This window comes from Anas acuta, chromosome 12, assembly GCF_963932015.1.
Source record: "Anas acuta chromosome 12, bAnaAcu1.1, whole genome shotgun sequence".
Classification (NCBI taxonomy): Eukaryota; Metazoa; Chordata; class Aves; order Anseriformes; family Anatidae; genus Anas; species Anas acuta.
In genome coordinates, this window is record NC_088990.1 from 999776 (window position 1) to 1024046 (window position 24271).

A 24271-nucleotide genomic window follows, 5' to 3' on the forward strand; every position below is an offset into this window, starting at 1 on the left:
GCAGGAATCAACCCACACCTACCAGGAGCAGGCAGGAAACATCTCCTGGCCTTCCGTGCTGCCTAGAAAGGACCAGTGTCAGTGAAGTCCCTTTGCTTTTCACGCAAAGGGATCTTTGTTTTCTCCCTTTAACTTTTACCCAGAGCCACGGCTGCTCTCAAGGCAGCCCTCTCTGCCCCCAGCCTCACCCCGTGCCATGTGCAGGATCTGTTCCCTGCCCGTGGGTACCCTGAGAGCAGCCCAGCGCCATGCTCAGCCCGGCTCTGCTGCTGGGGAGAAAGCCAAAAAGCCGAGAGAGAGAGAAACAGAGAGAGACCTGATCCTTCTGACGTCTGTTTATGGAGTAAAGTGAAAGCACTCACTGCTGTCAGCTCTGCGGAGTGCTGTGAGACTGAGCGGCCACACATGCTCACACACACATCCCTCGAAAGCTTCCCATCCCTTGCAGCCCAGGGCGCTCGGGACACAGTGAAGAGGAGGGGACGACAGGACACGGTGCCTGAACAGGACCACCATGTTCTGCCCCCACCAAGCTCCTGAAATAATCTCCCCTCCGGCCCGGCCAGGCTGCAGACCGGCCATTTGACACTCTCTGATTCCTCTAAAGCTTTTTGTCTCGATCAGCCTGATGGCCCAGGGACACCCGGCGCAGTAACAGGACACCAAAGTGAGGAAAGCGCTGATAAAGAACGGGCTCCTGTGGCTGAGCGTGGCAGGGGCCGCTAGGGAGCTACGACCTCAGCACATGCTGCCTTTTTTTTTCATCCTCAAGACCTCCTGAAACCAAAGACCCAGGAATTTCTAAGCCGAATGCCAGCAGAGTGCTCTGATACGGCGGCGATGGGGAGCGTGGCACGGAGGACGTGCAGCTCCTGCCACCAGCTGCCTCTCCAACGCCTTGGTGCAGCACAGGAACAGCACAGGTCCTGCTGCCTCCCTGCACCACAAAATCCCATCAGCATTTAAACTGTTTAGAGTGAGAAATCGACCGGGGATTAATGGAGAAGTGCTGTCTGACGGGCTGAGCCCCCAGCCCTTTGGGTGCCCCGTGGTGCGGTGCGGCTGTGCGGGACTCACCGGTGCCGCAGGTGGCGGTGCACGTGGTCCAGGAGCCGAAGCGCCAGAGGAACTCGGTCTGCTCGATCTCGTTCTCGCTGTCGGCCGGCCGCTGGATGGTGTACTGGTAGCGCACACCGGGGTTGGTCTCCTGGAACAGCAGCTGTGGGGACACGGCACACGGTGAGGGACATGCTCAGCGCAGGGCGGTCAGGATGGACATCACATTGCAGAGGTTTGCAGGGGATAACGGCCCACCCAGGCCATAAAGATGTCACTTTCTACCCAGCTCCGTGCCGGAGCAGTATTTGTCCTCCCTCTCTCACTGTTGGCCAGGGACGGTGCTGGTCTGGCTGCTGTACCCCGGCAGCAGCACGCGATTGTGTCAGAAAACACACCCAACAAGTGCTCAAAGCAGGGTGAGGGCAGAAGCGCCCCAGCTGGCCCTGCCGAGAGCACTGGGCTTGTGGAAATGTCAGGTAATAATAAAAATAACAGCGGCAGCGCTGAGAGCTTCCAGGACTTTGGTTTTATGTCTGCTCTGCCAAAGAGCCTGGAAGGATTTCCTTGTTAATTCCCTCCGGTCCCGCTGCCAAACGCAGCTCAGCCCGAGGAGCTCCTCCAGGTTCAGCACGGCCGGGTCCTGCCCCGAGAAGGGCCCCGATGTCCCTGCCCCAGGCAGAGAGGGGTGAGGATGTTTTGTGTGTGCCACAACACCCAGCAAGGAGCCCACCAGCAGCAAACACCCGCGCAGTGGCTGCTAACACCCGCTGGAAGGAATGAAAATAATTTCTCCCCGCTTGCTCTGTGGCTCTTGCTGCTCTCCAAATGAGTGCGGCTGCTCCTATGGCCAACGCCAGCCCTGCCCAAAGCGCCCCCAGCACCACTCAGCACTCCCAAAAGGCTGCGAGTTCAAATGTGTTTTTTTTAGCCTAAGTGCTCCCATTATTGCCAAAGCTTTGTTGTTCTTGGAGCTTTTGCAGGAGCAAAGGCGCCTTTCCAAAACCTCTTCATGAATATTGAAACATTTTTGTCAAAAGGTTTTAATTAGGTTATGAAGCCCAGAAAGCATCCCAGCAATTTGCTGGTGCTGAGCACGCCTGTGTCCTTATTAGCAGGGGAAAGCGAGGCTTGGAGGCAGAGGAGCTGCGGAGCCCTCTCACCCTGAAGCTCTGCAAAAACACAAACCCAAGTTTTTGGCTGGCTCGGGCTGCTCGGCGAGCTGGGGTTGCAGGGACACAGCTCCACAGCTCCCTGCCCACCCCGTCTCTGCACCAAGCAGGGCACCGAGGCCAGGAATGCACACACAAGAAATAAGACCCGGGCTGTGCAAAGCCCCAAATCCCAGGCTCGCAGCAGACCTGATCCTCTCCCTGCCCAGCTCCACCAGCCCGGGCTGCAGGGCACAGCGGGAACCCCCCCGGTTCCTCCTGCTGCTGTGCTAATGAAGGCAGCACACCCAAGGAGAGCCCATCTCTTTCTTCACTTCTCAGGGGGTGGTTAAAAGGGAAAAAAACCCAAGGTTAAACCACAGTCACGAAGCGTACCTCTAGGGCTCAAGCATTACTCATTCCTCCATCCTGCGTGGTGTGATTTTGAGGAGGGATCCTCACATTCCAGGGTGCACAACCCCTCAGGACACTGCTCGGATTTTAACCGTGGTGGTCAAACCCGAGCCAGCTTGGCACCCACAGAAACTTCAGCCTGACAGCAGCTGGACCGCAGTCAGGGGGACAAATCCCACCGGTGGCTCTGGAGGAAAACCTGGCCTCTGGGGACAGGGACGTCAGCTCTTAAAAGCTTTGCATGACCCAGCAGACCCCTCACCAGACCCAAACACATCAGCAGCGAGCAGCTTCCCAAAAAGCTGCCCAGCAGCAACCCCGGACCCTCAGGTCCCGCGCTGCCTTTCAGCTGTCCTCGGTGCAGGGCATTGCAACCTGTGCAAAGCTCGTGTAACATAAAGCTGTGCCGAAAAGCAATCCCTTGGGCAACTCTTTTCTATGGAAATAAGGTGAAAATTAATGGGATGGGATTGGTTAGGAAGACGAGGCGATTTTAAGCTGCCACTGCTGCAGCCAAGGAGGGGTGCGGTGCCTGGCGAGGTTGCTCTTATTAAAAGCACCCCCAGGACACATCAGGTGAATTGGGGACATGGATCCACAGGGAGCAGCCCCCAGGGACCAGCAGATGCTCTCCTCACCGGTACTTCCACCACCTTGGACACATGCTTGTGCAACACAATTTGGTTTGAACGTGTTGCTTTTTTTAGGACTATGTGCGTAACCATAACACTCCTGGCTGGCCACACGCAGCATTGCCCCATCACAGGCTCACCCCTTCAGTGCCTCGGGGGTGTCACGGCTTACTTTAGGGAAGCTGAAATTCCCATGTGGACAAATGAGTAAAACCTGAAAATTCTTGTTGGTTCGGAGAATTTCAAATGATCCTCTTGGATTTTCGCTTTCTGCCTCCAGCAGTGTTGTGAGCAAGCAGAGCCTGACCAGCAAGAACCACAAAGGCACCACCCAGGCTTTGGACCTGCCTGGGCACCCCCGAGGGGCATGAACCCTTGCCCAGACCCCGGGCAGTGCCGGGGGCCTGATGCTGGCATGAATGTGGCACTGCCAAGGGGTGACGGTGTGCTAGCTCCCAGCTCCCTGGTGCCTCCACCAGCGCTGGAGCCCACTTGGACCCACAGGCTGCTCCAGCCCTGCCAGAAACACCACGGGCTCTTCCCTTGCTCTTGATAAGATATGGTGAAAGCCTCCGGAAGCCAGCTATTTCTTTTCATACTCTCTCTCCTGTGTAAATATTTTGAGGAATGCTGCAAGCTGGATGAGGCTCAGCTGGAAGCAGCGCGCACCAGACCCACCCCGAGCTCAGAAACGCGCTCCCCGGGCCAGCAGCGTGTGTTCGGCTGCTGGTGGCATCGCCTCCGGGGAAAACACACCGGGGAGGGGACACGGCCCCTTCCCGGGGGTGGCCATGAAGTGCTGTGACAGACCCCTTCCCCGCAGCCCCACACAGGAAGGCTGCAGAGCTCTGTCCCTTCGTGCCCCCCAGCTGCACGCCCTGGCTGCAGGCAGAGCCCAGCCCGTACCTGGATCCACACGGGCTCCACGGTGGGCCCCGGAGACGTGAGGTTCTCCCAGTTCCCTGTCCTCGCATAGGTGAAGGTGGTGCCTGCCACCCTGTAATCCCCGTTCCACTGGATGGTCCAGCCGCCGTTCAGGAAATATTTCTCGGGGTCCTCGCTCCGCAGCGCCAGGAAATTGCCGGCTTCTGCGACTTCTTCGATGCGGATCTCTCGGGCTCCAGCGGGGATAATCCCAATATCAACGTAACCTGGGGTGCAACAAACATTTGCCCCGGGGGGAATCAAGAACCCTGGGGTAGGTGGCTAAGTGCCCCCTGGGACAGGGTGCTGGCATCTCCTGGAGACATCAGAGGAACACATTTCCTGCCTGAGTGCTGGCAAGGGCTTTACACACTTTCATCATGTCCTTGTCAACCCACAAAATCATTTTAAGCCTTTCCAAACGAGCTTTAGGCTGCAGAGATTTGTTCTGAGGTCATTAAGCACAAACAGCAGTAAGGAAATACTTTTCTTCTGAGGGGCAAGAAGTGGGAAGGCAACTCCCCTGCTCCCTGCGCTACTGCTTGGCCCTTATCTCATCAAAATCAACCAGGCTGGGCTGAGGAAACACTGCGAGCGAGCAGCGTGAGGGAGCCTGGCTCTTGGTGCTGAACACACAGAAACAAAGTCCCGTGTCCCTTGGGTTCCTGCAGCCCGGAGCAGTGATGGTGCTTGCAGAGCCACCCCTCCTCCCGGGGTGCTGCCTCCCAGGACGTCCCTGCAGCGCTGGGGTTTTGTTTGCAAGCCACCCCCTCCCCGTGCACTGCTGATCAAGGGAAAAATGAGCTCTGCAGGGCAGGGGGGTTTTAAGGAAACCATTTAAAACAACAAGACATTTTTCTGCTCTCCGGTGGCTGGGAGCTGTGTGCTTGCCCTAAGCCCGCTCTGCTCACCCCCCAACTTTCCACCAAAACGTTTGGTCCCTGGGGAGGCTGTGGCTGCTGAAAGCTCAGCGCGTGCTGCTTGTCTTTATCCCCTAGGGGTGTCCTGCTCTGGGGTCAGTGCCGAGCACCCTTACCCAGCCCCTCGCTGTCCTCGAACATCTTCTGGACGGTGTGGCAGGTGGAGCCGTCCCCGTGGCAGACGCCGCAGCGGTCCTCCACCGCGTTGGAGTCGATCTCGTAGTCACAGCCCACGTTCTGCAACAAGACCCCGTCAGCACCGGCCCCGCGCCCACCCAGGGATTCGCTGGAATTGGCTCCAGCAGCCAAATGTGGGAAACAACCACAGTGATGAGGACCAGCCTCAGCAGAGAGACGGCAGGAAAAAAGGAACATAGATTGGAGAGGGGAGAGCTGGAGTGTTTTTGCAGGATGGGTGGCACACCCAGGGGGGCTGCAATGTGGGTTTCTCACTCTAGTGTTTGCCTGCAGCCCCCTGTCCTGTTCATACAGCTCTGAGAAGCCAGAGGGGCATCTCGTCACCTTCCCCTGCCCTGCTCTGCAGCCCCGAGTCCCCAGAGCCCGTCGGCACGTGCTAAGAGCTGTGCCTAGCTGGGCCAGCCTCCTGATCCTTGGCCTTGCCAATCCTGTCTCAAAACGCTTCCCCAAAACCTTTCCTGCGTTCTGCTGGAGCTCTCCACACCTCGGACCTAGGCAGCTGCCAAATTGCTCGATCAAATGGAGACTCCATCTGACTCCGCACAATAAAAACTGCAGCCAATTCCCCAAGGGTCCCGCTGGGCCCCGTGCCACCGAGAAGCCTTTAGTCTGAGCTCCAGGAGGATGTGTCCAGGGAGCCAGTTGCACACACGTGCTGGAACTATTTTAGCTACTGCAGTGCTCTGTACTGAGCCAGGTTTAATTCTGGTGTTGAAGCCAGCAGCAGGCTTGCAGTCAGTGACAACTGTACGTGTGCAGTTAGCTCGGAGTGAACGTGCTGTCATCTGAGGAGAGCTGCTGGATCCCGCTCTTCTGTATGTGCCAAGTAAAAACCATGACCTCTGAGCTCTCCCCCGAGCCCGTGCCTGTGCATCTGTGTGCTGCAGCCTTTGAAGTAACCTACAGACTATTAAAGGAGGAAATGTGACCTCCTCCGAGTCTCCTGCTGCGCAGAGCAATTGCCATCAGCCTCTGCCTGGTGCCACTGGCAGCGCAGCCAGGAAGAGGAGGAAGTTTCCACGAATGGTTTTTATGCAACATGCTGAAACTTGCTTACTGATTATTTTCCCTGCTGCTCTTTGCGCCGTCCATTGCATGACAGCCCTCAGCAGTGCCCAAAATTCCACGGAAGTGACAAAGAGGAGAGGACCTGACTTGCCTTCTCCTTGCAGCTCTCTCTGATCCTTGTGCCATCCCTCCTGAGCCGGGGATGCCCTCCCCAGCCAGCAGCCAGGCAGCTCTGCCACATGCTGCAGCTTGCACGGAGCTTTCAGGAAAGAACAACAGCAGCCTGGGAGGCAGAACAAACCCCGGTGCTGGGAGAGGCCGCTGGGGCTGGGGAAGACATCTCCATTGCTGCAGGCTGTGGGTCAGAGCAGCATCTGCCAGCACTGCAGGGCTGGGTTGGGCTGGGTGTCCTCTCCACCTGCCCTTTCCATCTCCCCAGCCTTATTTTCAAGTGAAACTCTACTTTGTGTATTTCCTTGGTTTCGTGCTCTATTTCTTTGAAGGCAGCAAAGAGGCTTAAATACCCCTGCACCAAATATCTTGTATGGAGTATGGAGAGCTCACCCTCATTTCCGTGCAGAAAAATGGTAACAAAACAGGTCAGGGAATGTCTGCAAGGGGACAGCGGGCACAGCCCCGATCACCAGCCCTTCCTGGAGCACGGGGGAGCTGCTGCCCCTTGGCACGCTGTGGTTAGGGCCGTACCTTGCAGATGCCGTTGATGCACATGTCCCGGCTGGCGTTCATTTCGTAGCACGGGGTCCCATCGATGACAGCGTCCCGCAGCTTTTCTGCGAAGTATTCGTTCTCCGGGCGGCAATGCAGCTCGCAGGGGTTAACTGGGGAGCCGAACAGACAGAAACTGAACCCGAGGAGCCGGGGTCTGCACGCCTTCATTCGCCTGCTTTCTGCAGCAGCGTTGCCCTGGGCTCACACGGACAGGTGCCACCTTCTCTCCATGTAACCATCTCCGACAACACAAATTAATCCTGCAAACCCAGCCATAATTCAAAATACGGCATAAATACACTGCAAGACTGGTGGGAAAGGAAGGCAAATCTTTTACAGGCAGCTCCAGCAAGACCAAGCCATGGCAAGGATCTATCTAAGGCTCTCTGCCAGGGCTTCGGGAGAAGCCTGGCGGCAGGCTGTGCGCACTCACTGTTGTTGGGCACTGGTGTCCACTTGTAGAGCTTCCCCTTGTAGGGCATGGGGTTGAACTGGCTGCACTGCACCTGGCGGAAGGACGGCTTGTCGGGGGGACACGGCCTGATGTTGCAGATCCGGAACCGCTTCCGCTCCCCCAGGCAGTACCTGCCCCCGTACTTTGGCCTGTTCGCGGGAGGGAAAAGCAGAAATTAACACAGTGCACACCAAGGGAACTCCCTTACAATAACTGTAATCCCTAACGTACGGAGGAGATTTTTAAATGCTCAGAAAGCATCGCCCTTGTCCTTGTTCTCCAGCTCCCCGCTGGGCAGGGGACATTGATGCTCTGCACAAAGTCCTCGGTCACTTGGCAGAGATACGGGCGCACACAGCAGAGATACGGAGAGAGCAGAGCCCCCAGCTCCGGAGGTGACAGAATTCCAAGCCCAGCTGACTTTGCTCCAGCTGCTGTTTGTTTCTGTTTCTGTTCCCTTGGAAGGTGCCTAATTCCCTCGGGGGTTGCTTCTGGCCAGGTTTGCTTCTTGCTCTCAGCACTCAGCACAGCATTGCAGCGGCCAGGCTGCGGCAGTGCAGGAGAGGGGTTGGATTTGTTGGTCCCCAGGCCCCTCTTTGCCTCATGGAAGGATCAAGCAGACCGAAAAAGGGACGTGTGAAGCAGTCATTTTTGCGAGTCCCCTGGGAAGATACTGGAGGCTCACAGCTACTTTTTGCGTCTCGTCCCTCCTGACCATCCTTCCTTAATGTTGCAAATACAGCCAATTTTATAGGCCTGGTTTACGAAGCTATAAAACCAGTTAGTAAAGACATGTAACCAGTAGTGTTCATGTCCAAATCCCTCCTTCCTCCTGCTGCCGGGCACTGTGACACCCTGCGGACCAAGTGCTGCACCCACCCTGCTCGCCACAGCTCCGCCTGGTTGTGACTTTGCCGGTGATCCCAGCAGGGTTACACACAGGTCCAGAATGAACACATGGCCAGCACGGATAAATCCCCAAATACATCTATTGAGAGCAAACACATTTCTTCAGGCTTTAGATTTTTCATGCTTACGATTCCTAAATGACAGAAACAGCCAGAAACATACGAGGCTATAAATTCTCACTTACTTTCAAGGATACTTCAGAAAGCAGTTTTAAAAACATATCGTTCTTTCCAACATCTTCAAAGCAAGAGGGCCTTAAAGGCAATAACGGGCTTTTCTTAGATGCCAACAGGCTCTCAGAATGCTGCCACCAGTTTCTGGTGCTTGCCTTTTCACAAGGTTGGTTTGGTGACTGCAATTTCAGTGGCCCACATCCCCACGACCTTATGAAAATGACTTTTTCCCCAGTCAGTTCAGACTGGGCACGCTTTGCTGAAGGGAGTAAAATTAATGATTATTTTCCAGTTGTTTACATACCTTCCCTAAGGAAATGCCTGCGGCAGGAAGGACTACCCAATGCACACATTTGTTCACTTCATCCAAAAGGCAAAGCTGAAGATTTACCTACAGTGGCCAAAGCAAACAACTGGCCAGGGGAATTCTGCTGCTTTTACAGTGTTTGCTCTCCTCCATGCCTGCAGCTGTGTTTAAAACACTCCATAAACTACAATTGCACTTCTGTCACAAAACTCATGTCAAACACAAACCTAGCTCTTGACCTGGGACTGAGATTACACAGTGATTCTTTAAACAGTCTGATAGCATGTGCTAAAAACAAAGCACCCAGGGAAGAAGTTAGGCAGAAGGCACATCTGGGCTCATTAGAGAGATCCTTCGTTTTCAAATCTCCTTAAGCCATTGAAAACTGACTGCCACTGGAAAATTGCTCACAAAGCCCTTTTCTCTCCCTGTTCCAGGGCACTCTGACACCTGGGCGAGCCAGAGGCCTTTGTGCAAATTCAATACAATAGGGGCTGGGCAGGAGGGAGACATCTGGGGAGCAGCTGGGTCACGGCGTGGACAATGCTGCTCCTGGGTCAGCCTTGGGCTGGAGCCGGCTGCCAGCCAGGGAGCAGGGAGCAGGGAGCATCCCAGCGCTGCAGCTCAGGCAGCACACCCAGGAATCACTCACGGGGAGAGAAGGGTTGATAAGCAGCAGCGGGAGTTTTCAAAATGATGGTGAATCACGATGAGAGAACGCCTGGCTTTCTTTTAAAAAGACGCCGGATATGTTTTACATCTACAGGCATCGAGCCTGTGCTCTTTGTTGGAATCACATTCCAGCACGCTCTGCGTGCACAGGGCAGGAGCTGCTGTGTGTGAGAGCAGACGGAGCCAGCTCTGCCCCTCCAGGGGCTTCTGCTGCCCAGACGGACGGATAGCCCCGGGAAATGAATCGCCCATGGTGTTTCAGAAGCACTTTGTTCAGGACGATAACCACATCCTGGCACCCCTCCTCTGCTGTGCAGTGCAGACCTGGCTAGGACCAGGTCGGGCAGGTGACAGCTCCAGCTTTATGAGCCCGTCAGAAGTGTTGGGCTCCTTTTCTGCACGGAGGAGCCCGTGCTCACTTACGTGGGGCTGCTGCACTGCCTCTCGGCGCTCTGCACGCCCGCGCCGCAGCTCCGCGAGCAGGCAGCCCACGAGCTCCAGGGCCCCCAGCTGCCGTCGATGGCATCGGGACGGTAACCCACTGGCACGCACTCGCCGTTGAAGCACCACTGCAAAGGGACAGTGCAGGAGAAGAGAGCCCAGGTAAATGATGTGCAGTTGGACCTTGAGTTGGAGAGCCCAGTTTCCCCTCTGTGCTATGGGAAATTCAGGGATGGCAGGCTGTCTGAAGATTCAAATGAGGCAACAGATCCCCAGCACTGACCCTTAATGTGCTGAGCAGAGGCACGTGCTGGATTTTTGTAACTTCACAGCATTATGCTACCATGGTCAAGAAGCCCCTGATGATGGGGTTGATGGCACAGCAGGGCCTTTGGGTACCCACCACATCCCTGCAGGTTGCCAGCCCCTCCACTGGGCAATGCCAGTGTGCCCCCCAGAGTGAGGGCAGCAAGGTGAGCCCCTCCCCATGCACTGCAGTCTGCAAAACTCCAGGTTTTACACTTTTCTGGCAAAGAGCCTGCCCTGCACACAGGACAAGGAGGCTCTCCATCTCTGGATGGGAATGCTCCCACTCACCTTGTTCTCCCCGCACGCTGTGCCATCAACGGCAGCGTCCAGCTTGGAATGGCACGTGGTCCCCACCGTGCACCACAGCGTGTTGCAGACGCTCTGCAGAAAGCACATTTGCACAGGACGTGGTTACTGCACGGACCAGCTCACTGGTACAGATTGAACTCACAGGGAGAGGGTCGCCCCGTGCAAAGCCCCCGCCACCAAAACCCCCCCTGGAGCTGCCCGAGTTCGTGAGACATTGGGAGAGACCACAGCTTACGTCCATGTCATCACAGAAGGTGGAGTAGGCACCGTACTGCAGGCGACACTGATGGCCCACGTCGTAGAGGACGCCCGGGGGCACCAGGGGGAAATCCAGCACCTCCCGGGCAGGGGGGTCATCCAGGCACAGCCCCCAGCCCCGGCTGAAAGAGAGACAGCAGAGCAGCGTCACTGCCTGCCCCTGCAGTCCTGAGACACCCACTGCCCCCCCAGCATGTCCTGCTGCTCCCTGTTGGAAAGCTTTGCCTGGGAATAACTCCCTGCTCCTTAGATTTGCAACTAGCTCATTAGCAAAGTCCTCAGCCGGGGGGGGCCTGGGCCTCAGTTTCACCACTCAAGGTGAAGGGTTTCGCTGAGCAAACATTGCACTGCAGAGAAGCAGATGTTGTCCTCGCGTTCATACACCAGGCTGGCTCCCGAAACGTCCCTACGGATGCTCTGGCTCTAGTGTCAATGCCCCGGTAATAAAAATAAAGTGGATTGTCAGCAGCAAAACTCACTCACCCTCATATCTGCCGCTACAAACAGTGCTCAGCCTGTGCTGGACAGCATGTTTTTAGAAAAGAGATATTAAAACGGAGCCCAAAGCATTGCCAAGGCAGCTTGTGGCCCCCTGCCAGGCTGCCTGGGAGCCTGAGAGGCTGTTCCTGGCCGCCTTGCTCCGCCGCGAGTGGTTTTGCTATGATACTTCCCAAACACACAAGAAATTGTCACTAGTTTAGCTTACAGTGTTGATTTAAACAAGCTTGTTTCCAGCAACGCAAAGTCTCCAGCGTGGGTTTCGGAGCAGATTAGATTACTTCAGCTGGTTGTGATTGGAAACAGGTCTAAATTAACGTGAACCAGGATTCCTTTCTAACCCAAGCTGCCGACACGGCCCAGCTCGGCAGCAGCAGGGAGCGGGGCTGGCAGGAGGTCGGGAGCCACGGTGAGCACCCACTTTGTGGGGTGCTGGCAGGGTGACACCCGGCACAGCAGGCACCCGCTGCCCCTCTCCCCTCCTGCACCTGCGGGGTCCCCCCCAGGCACCTGCGAGCCCCTCGCTTGGCTGGGAGCAGCCCAACATCACCTCAGCTTACAGGAGAGCTCCGCAGCCCCAGCGTGGGGAGTGGTTTAGATTCCTTGTTGACTGCCCAGAGGTATGAACAAAATCTATTTCTTCATTAAATATTTTACAATTATCCTACGGTGCCTTCAGCTGGCCTCCACCTTTGGCCAAAAAACTTTACTGAGCCAGCAAAAATTGGCATGAGTTTTAATCTGGCTTTGAAGGGATCGACAGTAACCCACACTGCAGTGAAAAATCACAGGGCTCTGCACTGCATCTGCCTCCTTCAGCCTGTTCATTAATGAGCTAGATGATAGGATAGATGGCATGGTGATTAAATCCCCATATGCAAGGAGGCTGGGAGGATCTGCAAATACATTTGCAAGCGGGATTAAAATTCCGAAAGCTCTTGGAGAAGTCAAAGAAAGGCCCAAGAAGACAGGACTGAATTCAATAAAAACAAAGGCAAGGATTTAAACTTGGGAAGAATCAGCTGCACAAACAGGGGAGCTGGAATGGCCGGAGAGGAGCAGTGCTGCAGGAAGGGCTGGGTGCTCGCTGCATGCAGGGTGCTGCAGCCACGGCGTGGGTCAGCCAGGAGGAGAACCACGGGAGGAGGCTGGACAGAGACCTTCAGCACTGCAAGAGGAGGTTGAAAACCTGGTTGTCTGGTCCAGAGAAGGAAAGACTGAAGGGAGACACGGCAGTCAGCTGCTGTGAGACAAGGGGAGCCTTCTCCATGCCATCGAATGCTCACAGAGGGTCGCAGAGCCCCCTGCCCGACTCGCAGCAGCAGCGGGGCTGTGCTGCCATCGAAGGCATGAACCATTTTCCAACGTTAACTGCTCAGCTGTGCTCACCCTCTTCTGTAAAACAATCACCATCATCTGAGAGGACTTTTTTTCCCAACGCGAGGTCTGTTCCAAGCACATCTAGCAACCCCAGGTCAGCAGGGTCTCATTTTTTGGCTCACTCCTGCCCATTCTCCTGCCAACACTGTATTAAAACGAGCTCATGTCTGCGCTCGCAGCAGGCCTCTCCTTTGCCTCGGGGATGTCACAGCCGCGGAGAGACGCCTGCTGAACTCTGCTCCACTCTTGGAGGAAGAGCTGCCCCTTCTGGGAGGGGAGCAAAGAGACCAAAACTCCACTGGACAAGCAGACAGATGGTCTGCTTCTTCCCTGCCGCAGCTAACGGCAACCCAAGGTTATTGCCAGCAGGAAATGCTTCATCTAAAAGCGAAGGTTAAAGACAAAGGGCCAAGAACTCTGTAGATGCGAGAAAGCCCCATTCCACTGAAAGCCAAAAATCAACAATAATTCACCCTACCTCAGGCCATTGGCTGGGATTTGGAAATGGGAGCTCAGCACCAGGCAGCCTTCCTACCATGCAGCTCGCAGCCCCTTGTGAGCACAGCAGCCCCAGCCAGAGCTGCTCGGCCGCTGCTTCTGGCAGATGCTCTGGCTGTTTTCTAACCTTCCCGTGACAAGGAAGAAAAATGTCCCTCCAGTGCAAGACCCTGGCTGACAAATGTAAAACTTGGGCCACGTTCCTAAGAATTTAATAACAACAGACTGCAAAATCAGCCACAGGGCACTAAAAATAAACAAATGCAGCAAAGAATCTGGCCTGGTCTCATCTCCTCACGTGGTGCCTGCTGCCATCACGCATTCACCCCATGCACAGCCTCGCTCCTGGGACAAGCAGAAAGCAAGATCAGGCTCTCTGGGGTGCTCCGAGTGCTACAAACCCCAAGTGCTATGGGAAACTCCTCCTTCTGCTCGGCAGCTTGGATGTGCCTACGTGCTTCCAGACGGCCACCCCTCTGTTAGGCTGGTGCAAGCGACCCGTCGCTGACACTGGAGCTCAGAGGAGCAGAGCCAGAGCCAGAATTTTGCTGCTGGGGCAACCATGCTTTGGGAATCCCAACAGCTAAGTCAATGAAGAAAAGTGCTCTAGCTGTATTTGTTCAAGCAACAACCACTGTGCTGCTGCACAAACGCTCTGTTGCCTTTGCATTCAAATACTCATCCTTCCCAGCAAGGACCAAGGCAACCGAGCAAGTTAGAAATCCCCCTCAGTGCCCTGGGGTTGACTTCTGAGACCAGAAAGTCTTTTGCAGACCCCAAAGCCCAACCCAGCCCCAAGCTGTGGCAGCCAGCTCGGCCCCGAGTACAGACACAAAGGGAAGAGAAGAGGAAGCGAGGACTTACTCGAGGAATCGTGTGATGTACTCCCGGCTGCAGCGGGACCAGGTGAGTGGGGACGTGTCATACAGGAGCTGTGGAGACATGATGAAAGGTCTTTTCCCAACTGGCTCACAGTCATTGCTGCTTCCATCATGCTGAATCCCAAAACTGTGTAAGAGCACAGTCCCACAAAGGAGAGGTGAGCTGCATGCCCGCTACAACCATGCAGCTTCTCTGCTTTCCGAGACGCTACACCAGACATTAAAAACATTCACAGCTTCGTGGGGAATCGCTAATGAACAGGGAGTAGAGCGCTTGGCTATTTGGGAAATGGGACCAGAGATACCCACAAGCTTTGTCCCATGTGGTAGGGGACAGGCTTCAGTGGGATTTTATTAAGAGGATGCCAAGAGCATGCCCTGGATGAGCTGCTGTGGCCAGCAGTGGCAAGCAGGAGGCTGCTTGGTAAGCTGGGGAAACTTGGCTGTGCTCAGAGCTGTGCCCAGCCCCTGTGTCCTGTGACACTGCGAGCAAGGGGAACAGCCCCAGGAGCTTGTGTGGCCTTGCACTGGAGTAAACCAGGGATATTTTTGCTGTTTTGAAGTGACAAAGCCAACGGACTGTGCTTCATGCAGAGAGCATGCAAAGCAAGCATTTAGCTGAACAGATCTATATTAAATCCAAAATTTAATATGATGTATAATTATTACATGGAACTTTTCCCAATGTACGTATTTTACACAAGATTTTTACTTTAGCTTTCTTACTGTCAACTCAGACAAGAAAAAAGTAATGAGAATATTAAACCAAGTCATTTTAATTAAACTTACTGGTTACAGACTTACTGTACAACTATATCTGTTATGGACTATGATGTTCAAATGACCTTCCCAAGTTTAACTGAAATCAGGACAAACATAATTCTGTCACTGATGCTATACACATGGATTCTACTTTAAAACTTTGTAATGAGCAACCCTCTTCTCCACAACCTGTAGCATCAGCAACACAGGAGAACTTACATGTGTAATTTGTCTGTGTTTTCTTGGACATGACTTTCATTGAACCTGGGACAACCAAAAACTTAACTCTGGAATGCAGTTCCCAGGGTAAATTCCCCTGGATTGAGGCAATTGCTTGGCAACATCCTTCCAACTTCTACTTGTCCCTTGTCAAGTCCTGACTAAACCATGCAGAGGACAGAGGACAGAAAGGAGAAGAAGGAAAGGGGGGTACCTGTGTCCTAGCTCATGGGCCACGGTGAAGGCCAGGGGCAGCCCCGTGTCCTCATTGATGTTGCAGCTCCTGTGGGGCTGGCACATCCCCGCCACGTGGGACAGACCCAGGGTCTCGCAGGGTCTGTTCATCGCTGCGCAGATGTCCTTCCTTGGTGATTGGAAACAACAACACACAGCAAAGAGGGGATGAAGACATCAGGAATCAAAGGACAACACGAGAGCGAGTGCAGGCAGGGCTCTGTGTGTGCAGAGCCAGCCCAAGGCAGCCACCCAGGAGCAAGCCCCCGCTGCCTCCCCAGCCTGGTCTAAGGGGATGTGCCTGAGCCCAGCAGATGCTGGCCAAACAGAAGCAGGAATGGAGACATCCAAACGTCTTTCTGCAGCAGAAAGATTTATGGCCTTTCCTTTCCCCTTTACTCTCTCGGTATCCCCAGCTTATTAGAAAGACTGATTAATGTGAACTGCAAGCCAGGCTGGCTACGTTTATTCCATTGTATAAATAAAGCTGATGCTGGGAATAATTAAGCAATCACTACATTTCTTGGGGAAGTACATCCCAGGGGTGCTGTGGTCCAGGGCAGGGGACCTCCAGCCACCCAGGATGAACAGCTCCATCGAAGTGCACGGCCTTAAGTGCCTTATTTCTGCTACAAAGGAAATCTCCTAAAGAAGATAATTCTGTTGTGGGTTGTGAATCACTGCACAAACAACCACGATACTGCCAACATCCAAGCTGCTGCAGCCTGAAACCATCAAACTCCATTTTGACTGCAAGGTACATAAACTTGGCCAGAGGCATGAATTCCACCCAGCTTCATGGGAGGTTAGGGGCCTGCTCTGAGGCTCCTTTGCAAATCCCTGCATTCATCTGCAAGGGAAAAAGGAGAGCTAATCCCTGTGTACATCTGCTGCAAGGATCCACCCACCCTGGTGCTTGCCAATAGGGCTATGGTGAAAACCTGGATTGGAAACCCCAGCTTCTACTCAACTGGGAGCTGTCTCCAGGTTTAAACCTGAGGTTTGAGACCAGTTCCTGCCATCAGGGTCAGGTCACCTTCAGGTTTCTTGTTTTATGTTGTACTGTATGTGCAGGCATCCAGACAGGGCTCAGGTACAGAGAATGAGATTTTACACGGGGTGTCTCAGCTGCCACTGAGATGTGCCCCTGGCTGCCTGTGTCCCACCTGCCTGTAGCCCCTGGAGGAATTTCCAGCTGGCAGAGTAGCCCCTGAAGCATAAAATTAGCCCACAGGCACAATACCTTGTGAGCAGGACTGCAACATCGTGATGTAAGGGATGGGAATCTCCTTTCACGTTGATGCTCTTCTGCCACTTGCAAAAGCTTTTCAAGGTGTTGTCTGCATGGTGGGAGATTTTCAGATCCTCCTGTCAAAACAATTAAAAGTCTGCTGTCATACTGCTGACAGACCTGTTTGTTTTTCAGGATGCAGTGGTAAGGGGTCTGACCTCTGACACATCAGAGCGAGATCAGGAGTAACTGCCATATAGAGGGAATAGCTTCTATTTTATAAGATACAGGTTGGGTGGGAATCCAGCCCTTTTCCACTTTCTTTTCCTCTGTGATTCAACCGAAACATGAAGTCACCCAACACCGGGGGTTAAGTAACACTGCAGGAAAATATTCCATCCTGGCTGATGTGCTTTAGACAAGGATGCAGCTGGGCAGCCAGCCCGAGAGGCGTCAGGCTCCCTGCGAGCAGCCGCTGCAGCTGGGGAGCACAAACAACCGCCGGCGGGACGCTCCTCGGGGACACGGCGAGCTCTGGGGACCCCACTGCTCCAGGTTTGGAGGGATGCTGCTGTGAGCAAACAGCACCAGTGGCATCAGGTAATGTCCCACGGGTCACAGGATGGGAGGGAAGATACTGGCACACAGTAAGTGGCTGAGTTAGAAATTATTATAAGAATTAGCCTCCACAGCTCCTCTCACCACGCAATCCTCCTAACTTTACCACGGCTGCAGGCCTTGCAGGAGACAAGGAAGTGAGGCATGGGAATCTGCATGAATCTTACACAAATTCATCCAGGCAAACAGCGCAAGATTGACCTTAGAGGCTTTCAAGGCCAGCTCTTTGTGTATCCCAGTCTGGCTGCCAGGATGGAAATGTGAGTCACTTTGTTTTCGTCTTACCTCTTCGGTCTCCAGCAGGATGAGTCGCACTATGGCGATGTTGATAGGGTTCCCGATGCTGGCATGGTGGAACAGCCCTGCCACCTGCAAAACACAAAGGCCAAACACATAAAGCTCCACAGAAAGACCTTGCCCTGGGACAGTTCTGCTGGTAAATACATCTGCAAGGCAACATGAGCTGAAAGGGAAGCTACTGAAGGTTGTTGACAACATCTCGGGTAATTCCCCAAAACAAAAGACAAGACCAGATGCAGACCTGGCCTAAAGCAGTCCTGGTGTGATGACATCCGTTGGAAACTGCTGCAGTCTGTGTAGCACACTGAAACTCAACCAGAAATGCCTGGGGAACCACTTCTTTCACTCCCTAACAGACATGTTTAACATCTCGGATCCCTGTGCTCTTGCAGTGCCTTCCACCAAGTGGGAGAAACCCAGGGATCTTACCTTGAGGTCCTCTACGCAGTCCCACCCTCTTTTTTGGCCAACAACCAAGCCCTCTTCTGAAATGCACATGGCTGTTACCACAGCAGCAGGAGAGCAAACAGACTGTACCAGCTCACGCTGAATTATCTGCATTTCTGACGGCGTTAGGGAAACCTCCTGGATTTTTAAGCCCACCACGTTCATGTTTTGTCTCTGGACATGGCCCTGGGCAGCCTGCTCAAGGTGGCCTGGCGTGGGCAGGGGGCTGGACGAGGTGACCTCCAGAGCTCCCTTCCCACCTCAGCCAGGCTGATTTTGTGACTCCAGGCAAAACTAACAGTGGCACCCCGGCTGTGCAGGATTAGTTCGTTAGCACACCAGACCATCCAGTTATGAGTGGATGTCTCCAGAGAAGCTTGAGTTCAAGCAGCAGCATGAGCTGTTGAGGAATTTCAATGAAATTATCACAATTAGCTTTTAAAGCCTGACTACAGGTTTCACATTTAATGCTCCTGTGGTTTGGTGCCAGCAAAAACAGCTCAGCTACAGTCTGGTTCTGGGCTCAGCTCCTTCCCTTGGCTGTCCTCAGGGGCGCTTTACCAGGAAAGCCACTCACAGCTCTCTGCTGGCACCGGCTCCGCAGAATTTGGGGATGAGGTGAGGAACACAGCAGCTGCCTGCAGCACTCCCTTCATGGGTGCCTTTCATTGGCACTGCCAGTGCTGAGTTCAAGGGAGCCTGAGCCAAAGATCCCACGTCCCCGTGGGTCTTTCCTCCTGCGAGGAGGTTTCCTTATCCTCCAGAGGCAGATGGAGCACCAAGCAGTGCAGAAAAGCCCACGTGCAGGCGGGATCGGGCTGTTTGCTGAGAGATTTGCTGAGGTCCCACTAGGGCTGAGCCCTGGCAAGCCCAGTGGCCCTTCTGTCTCATAGCTGCATCTCCAGGGACCTGGCAGCTCTGCGGTTCAGCAGACCAGGACTCACCATGTTCATCACGGTCAGCACGTACTTCTCGATGTTCTCACTCCCGTGGTATTCTATCATCTTGGTGTCTGCCACCACCAGCGTTTCCACCCACTTCTCCTTGCTGATGGAGCGCTGCTTTATTCTTCTCTTCCTGTGTTGTTTCTGTTCCCATCTCTCCCGCCGCTTCTCAGACCTCTCCAGATTTTCCCGAGATTCTGAGGAAATTAAGTAGGAAAAGAAACATTTTAAAAATTATTTTTAAATGCCAGCAGCATTGGTAAAATATCATCAAGCCCCCCGTTTTTTGAAATAAAGGAGAGAACTCTCTGGTGTTGACAAGGAAGCCCCACACTCAGAACCCAGAACCTCCTCTCAATTTTGCTGTGGTGTATGCTCCAAAAAATCACTGGGAGTTGCAGACTCCGATCTCACTGTGTTGCACAGCAGCATTAGCATGACAGGAAAAAAAAAAAAAAAAGAAGAGGAAAAAAGGCATTTGAAGTAAATTCTTTGAAACAGAGTTTGAATTATTGTGACTAACACGCAGCCTCCAGAGCAGAGCAGCACTTATGGTTTGTGTTGACACATGAATACAGGCAACCATGGAGAGATGCTTGAGCATGCACTGCTGAGAAACACCAGTGGCTCAGTAGGAGTATAATCCTACATTTCTATTTTGCTGGGAAAGAGCAAAAAGGATAAACCCTGTGTCCTTGAAGCTGGACTGATGTCTTGAGCCAAATCCCAAAGATCATCCCTGTCCTAGGCAAGACCGAAATACCCGCAGGGTGCACAGAGATTTCCTTGGCCACATGGAGACAGAACCTTGGGTTCCTGTGCTGCTTGTCCCTGGAGAAACAACAGGGACATTCATCAGGCTGAAAAGACACACGACGCCAGAGGAGAGCTTTGCTGCTCCTAAGGCACACCAGCAACTGGGAATTCTCAAGCCGAGACTTTTCCTGTGCCGCTGCTCCAAGATCAAGGTCAGGGTCAGCCCCAAGCTGGGTAAAGGCTTTACAAACCACACTGCACACAGTGGGAATTGCTTTTATGACCAGTTTCTAAGGGCTCTGCCTCACTTTGTTAACAATGGACTTTCACATTTTATGGACTATACTGTACTTGAGCTGTGAAAGAGTGTTTTATCCCCCAGACTGAAAAATCCCAAGTATCTGGATAATTTGATGAATTGCTGATACCACTGTGACAGTTTAATCACAACGCCTTCCTTGGAGCTTGTTTTCATTGCGTCCTTTGCTGCTGAGCTTCCATGCGGGACGTGGAGGGACTTCAGCAAGCTCATTGCTGGCGGCTCCCTGGCTACCAAGGAGGGTTGCAGTGGCATTTCCCCGGGAGATCCCGTTCACACGCCTGCCCAGCTGCACACAGAGGCTCACACTATGCAGCACAGGGGACTGACAGAAGCTGAATACCAGGTCAGCCTAACACCATCTGGCAGCGCGGTGTTTTGCAAAGAAAGCCAGCAAGACGTCAGTACAAAATAAAAGACTTGAATTTATACGAATCCTGCAGACTTTCAGTTCCCTTTCCAGGGCACATACATCACGGCCACGTTGCTGGTCTGTGTTCCAGAAGAGATCCAGGTGTGCTGCACACTGGCCATATTACAACCAGCGAAATCCCTTTACAAATGGATTTTAGAGGCTTCAAAGTCCAGAAGGAGCCATTCTATTATCCCCGTATTCATTTAGATTACCAGAAGAATGCCTAAAGACAACCTGATTATAGAATAAAGCAAGGTTTCTGGAAGCAGAGAGCTCTAGGAAATAAGCACATCACCATGCATTGTCTGGAGGATGCAGCTTCCAAGACCCAGACCAGTAAGGCACCCAGGCTTTCCAGCAGCTTTGCACTGAGAGCTGCAGAGGCTCCTTGGCCAGAGCTGGCAGCTCGCTGGGAGGCCAGGCTCCTGGGCAGGCAGTGCTGAGGCATGGGGATGCTGCCCAGCTTCCCAGGCGAGGGAGTGCCCTCACGTTTAAACCCTGCTCTGCACTGCTGGCTAGGAACGTACCCTTGCTGCCTCTCCCACCTCCAGGATGTGTACCTAAGGCAAACACCTCCCCATGACACGATTTTGCTGCAGGCAGGCAGCCAACTTCCATCTATCTCAGCTGAGTTAAAACAGCCCCAAAATCACAAGGGCAACACAGACCCCAGCACAGCTGGACCAGCCCCCGGGGACGTGGGGTTGCGCTCCAGCAGTCGGGCTGCCCGAGGCACTGATTGCTCCTCTTCACAGCGGCAACCAATTTATGACTAGCCCTGAGACCACAGCCCCAGCCTGTGCTCCTGTGCTTGTGCCATGGAGCCTCTGAGCTCTGCTCCAGCAGAAGCCAAAGCCCTGCCAGCAGCACAGGCTGCAGGCCCTCCTGGACCTGCTCTCAGGTGACAGCGCTGCCCATCTGAGCCACCACCTCCTGCCTTTCCCAGGACCTGTTTAGTGGGGACAGCCCCGCAGATGGGGCCACTGAGGAAAAATGCTGGGTTTCGACCCCACCAAAAAGCAGGAGGGGCAGCTGCTCTTGTGGAAATCAGGTTAGTTCCTAGACACTCCTGCAAGCAAGGTGCTCCAAACAAGAGTTTAATCTGCATCGCAGGGAAGAAGGATCAAGGAGACAACCTGGATCACTGGACTAAATGGGAGTTCTGGAATTCAGCTCATGGGAGCCAAGTTTTACTCTGAAAGGTCAAAACCTGATGCTTGCATGTAAACGAAAACAAACACTGCCTCCACATCACAGGGCGCTTGCAGCAGGGCCGGAAGAAAAGGACGAGAGCGAGAGGCCTGAGGTTCAGCATGCACTGGAGTCATGTATGTGAGAAACATAAGCAAACACAGGAAAATTGGCAGGAGAAAAAAAACCTGCAATAATTCCTGTGACCTGTGGGCTGCAGTCATAAATGCCACAAAATCTCTGCCTGCTGCTAAGCAAGCAAATTTTCCTGACTCGCGTTTTGAAGCGGTGGTCAGCCTTCCCACAAGAAAAACGCTCGTGGGAATTGCTGTGTGCCCACGCTTTTGGAAACTTGGCCGTCCTACAGCGAGGAGCCCCCTGCTCGGACAGACCCCAGATGAGCAGCCCCGTGCTGCCCCCCGCCCCCAGAAACCACCACAAAACCCAGGGCACATCCCCTCGCGCACACGGGGCAGTTGTCCCTCAGTGCTCTGAGACACAAAAGGGGTTCCTTGCTGGCCAGACAGGTGTCCTTTATAGCTAAAAGCTGGCTACTGGGAGCTTATCTCAGGAGCTTAACGCTGGGTTTTAAGATAAGCGTGTCTGCTGAGGCACCTTAGGGGACCAGGGGTCTTGTCACCATGCACTTCAAAACTGCAGAACTCAAATTGTGAATCCCAGGACCCTGCCACAGGCCCATGGTGAGAGGCAAGAGAAAGGAGACCATACCTTGCACGCCGCAGGCTGCCTGCGCCACCGCCTGCCTCTTGCCTTGCTCTCCCCGGTGCTCAGGAGCGTGGCGTTTGTATATCCTGTGGGGCTGTGCCACGCTGTCCTCGGGAATGCTGGCGGCCACTGGTTCGATGAAATAGTCCTCGTTCATGAGCCGAAACACGCCTTTCTAGCGGGGAGAGACAGAGATGTCACCGTGAAGCCACCCGCATTGAGCACACACACACCAAAGAACCTGGGAACGGGAGAGGTTTGCAAAATATGCCAGGGAGAAAGCAGGTCCCCTCTGGAAATAGTTTTGTGGATATTGTGAGCTCTAAAATGCCAGACCAAAGAGAACAGGCAAGCGGGGACTGATCACTAAGGGAACGGGAAGCTAAAGAGATCCCAGCCACAAGGTGCAGGGGGTGCTGAGCTGAATGGTGGCTGCGCTGAGGAGTTGAGGGGCTGCAGGGCTGCAGAGGCAGAGCAGTGCCTTCTCCAGAGAACCAGAAGCTGAGCACACCAGGAATGTGTGTGTGCTGGGCTTCCTCCTCCGTGCTCACACCGCCTCTCCCTGACCTTCCTGGAGAAGCTTTGCGAAGCCCAGGGACAAAGCCCAAAGTGCGGCTTTGAGGACAGTGCAGCCCCAGTGTTTTGAGCAACTGCTGGACCAGTGGAGATGTTTTCATAACGAAATCCTCAGGAGATGAAGTCAGTTGCTTCTGGCCTTTTGCACTAAGCCCCGTTGCTGTAAACTGAACCCTCAGGTTGCAGACTTCCTGTGGACAAGCAGCAGCAAACCCCTGGGGAAGAGGAGGAGGAACCCGCAGGAGCTCTTGATCTCAGCTGGGACCCAAATCACGGAAAGTCAGTGTCGGGACAAGGAGCATCGCATCCCCATGCAATGAGAAAAGGATGTGTCACCGGGACCTCTCCTACAGCAGGAAGCGGCACCCTAAAACTTTCTTTGGTTAATTACAATCCCCTGACCCTGGTCCAAATGCCAGATGTTGTTACGGAGTCACCCAGGACCCCAGAGCCCCAAACTGCATCTTGAAATCCCACGCATCCCCGCCACGTGCCCACACAGCAAGCTCCTGCAGCCCGGGGCACTGCACCTCCCCGCAGCAGCAATAACTCACTGTAACGAAGCTCAGACACAGGCTTTACTTTCCTAAATAATTCTGTGAGACACACAGCGCATTGTTAGCGTGGTTTTCCGTGGTTTTTGGTGTCTGACAGAAAGCCAAACGTTTCCAGAGCCTCGCATGTTACGAGTACGTGTGTGTATTGTCCATGCAATACTCTGAAGGGAGCTTTACGACAGCTTCTATTCCCGTGCACATTACAGCCACCAGGATTTCTCTCATCCAAACATCCACAGAAAAATGAATTGAAAGGTCGTGGGTTCCTCCCAGACACATCAGTCTATTCTGTATCAGAATGAAAGGCCTGGCTGTTTCCTGCAGCATTTATCCCCCTGAAGTCCCTCCAGTCCCAGCTCCTTGGGCAGAAAAGCTGCCCAAAATCACGGAGGGAGTCAACGCAAAGACAGCCACGAGCTCAGACCGTGCTTCCCAGCTCCGGGCTGAGCTGCTTGCTCCTTCGTAAGCTCTGCTCCCTCTCTTTGGCAGGCTTCCTCCAGACCCCACGCCCTCGTTGGCAGAACCCCAATTGAGGGTGAGAGTGCAACCAGAACAACCAGAGCCGACTGCTCAGGGAGCTGTGAAGTGCAGGGTGCTGATCACCCTCAGATGCTGCTAAATTTGGTGGGAAAAGCACAACCTCGACACCTTCCAGGATGCGCCCAGCATGTTGCATGGCCTTGCCATGCTATCGTGTCAGAGCCAACACTTCTGGACCACTGGGCACACCAACACCTCCCACAGCTGCTGCACTGGCACCAACGCTCCTGCAAATCTCTGTGAGATGTTAAACCCCGTGGGGACCCGATACCTGTGCCAGGAAGGTGCAAGCTACTGCAGACACGGCGTGAACGT

At 53.9% G+C, this 24271-nt stretch overlaps 1 protein-coding gene across 1 annotated transcript in view; it reads right to left on the reverse strand.

Annotated features, from left to right (window-relative positions):
• The window catches only part of ADAMTS7 (ADAM metallopeptidase with thrombospondin type 1 motif 7), a 42637-nt gene that overhangs the window by 17384 nt on the left and 982 nt on the right, over nt 1-24271 (reverse strand). Inside the window, exons 2-15 of the mRNA XM_068695330.1 lie at nt 22287-22458; nt 18877-19073; nt 17471-17554; nt 16580-16704; nt 15317-15466; nt 14105-14248; nt 10842-10986; nt 10586-10678; nt 9971-10116; nt 7466-7635; nt 7009-7142; nt 5214-5334; nt 4160-4404; nt 1078-1219 (exon numbers count right to left, since the gene is read on the reverse strand). Coding sequence (XP_068551431.1) covers nt 1078-1219; nt 4160-4404; nt 5214-5334; nt 7009-7142; nt 7466-7635; nt 9971-10116; nt 10586-10678; nt 10842-10986; nt 14105-14248; nt 15317-15466; nt 16580-16704; nt 17471-17554; nt 18877-19073; nt 22287-22458 — 2068 coding nt within the window. The remainder of the gene's footprint in view (nt 1-1077; nt 1220-4159; nt 4405-5213; nt 5335-7008; nt 7143-7465; nt 7636-9970; nt 10117-10585; nt 10679-10841; nt 10987-14104; nt 14249-15316; nt 15467-16579; nt 16705-17470; nt 17555-18876; nt 19074-22286; nt 22459-24271) is intronic.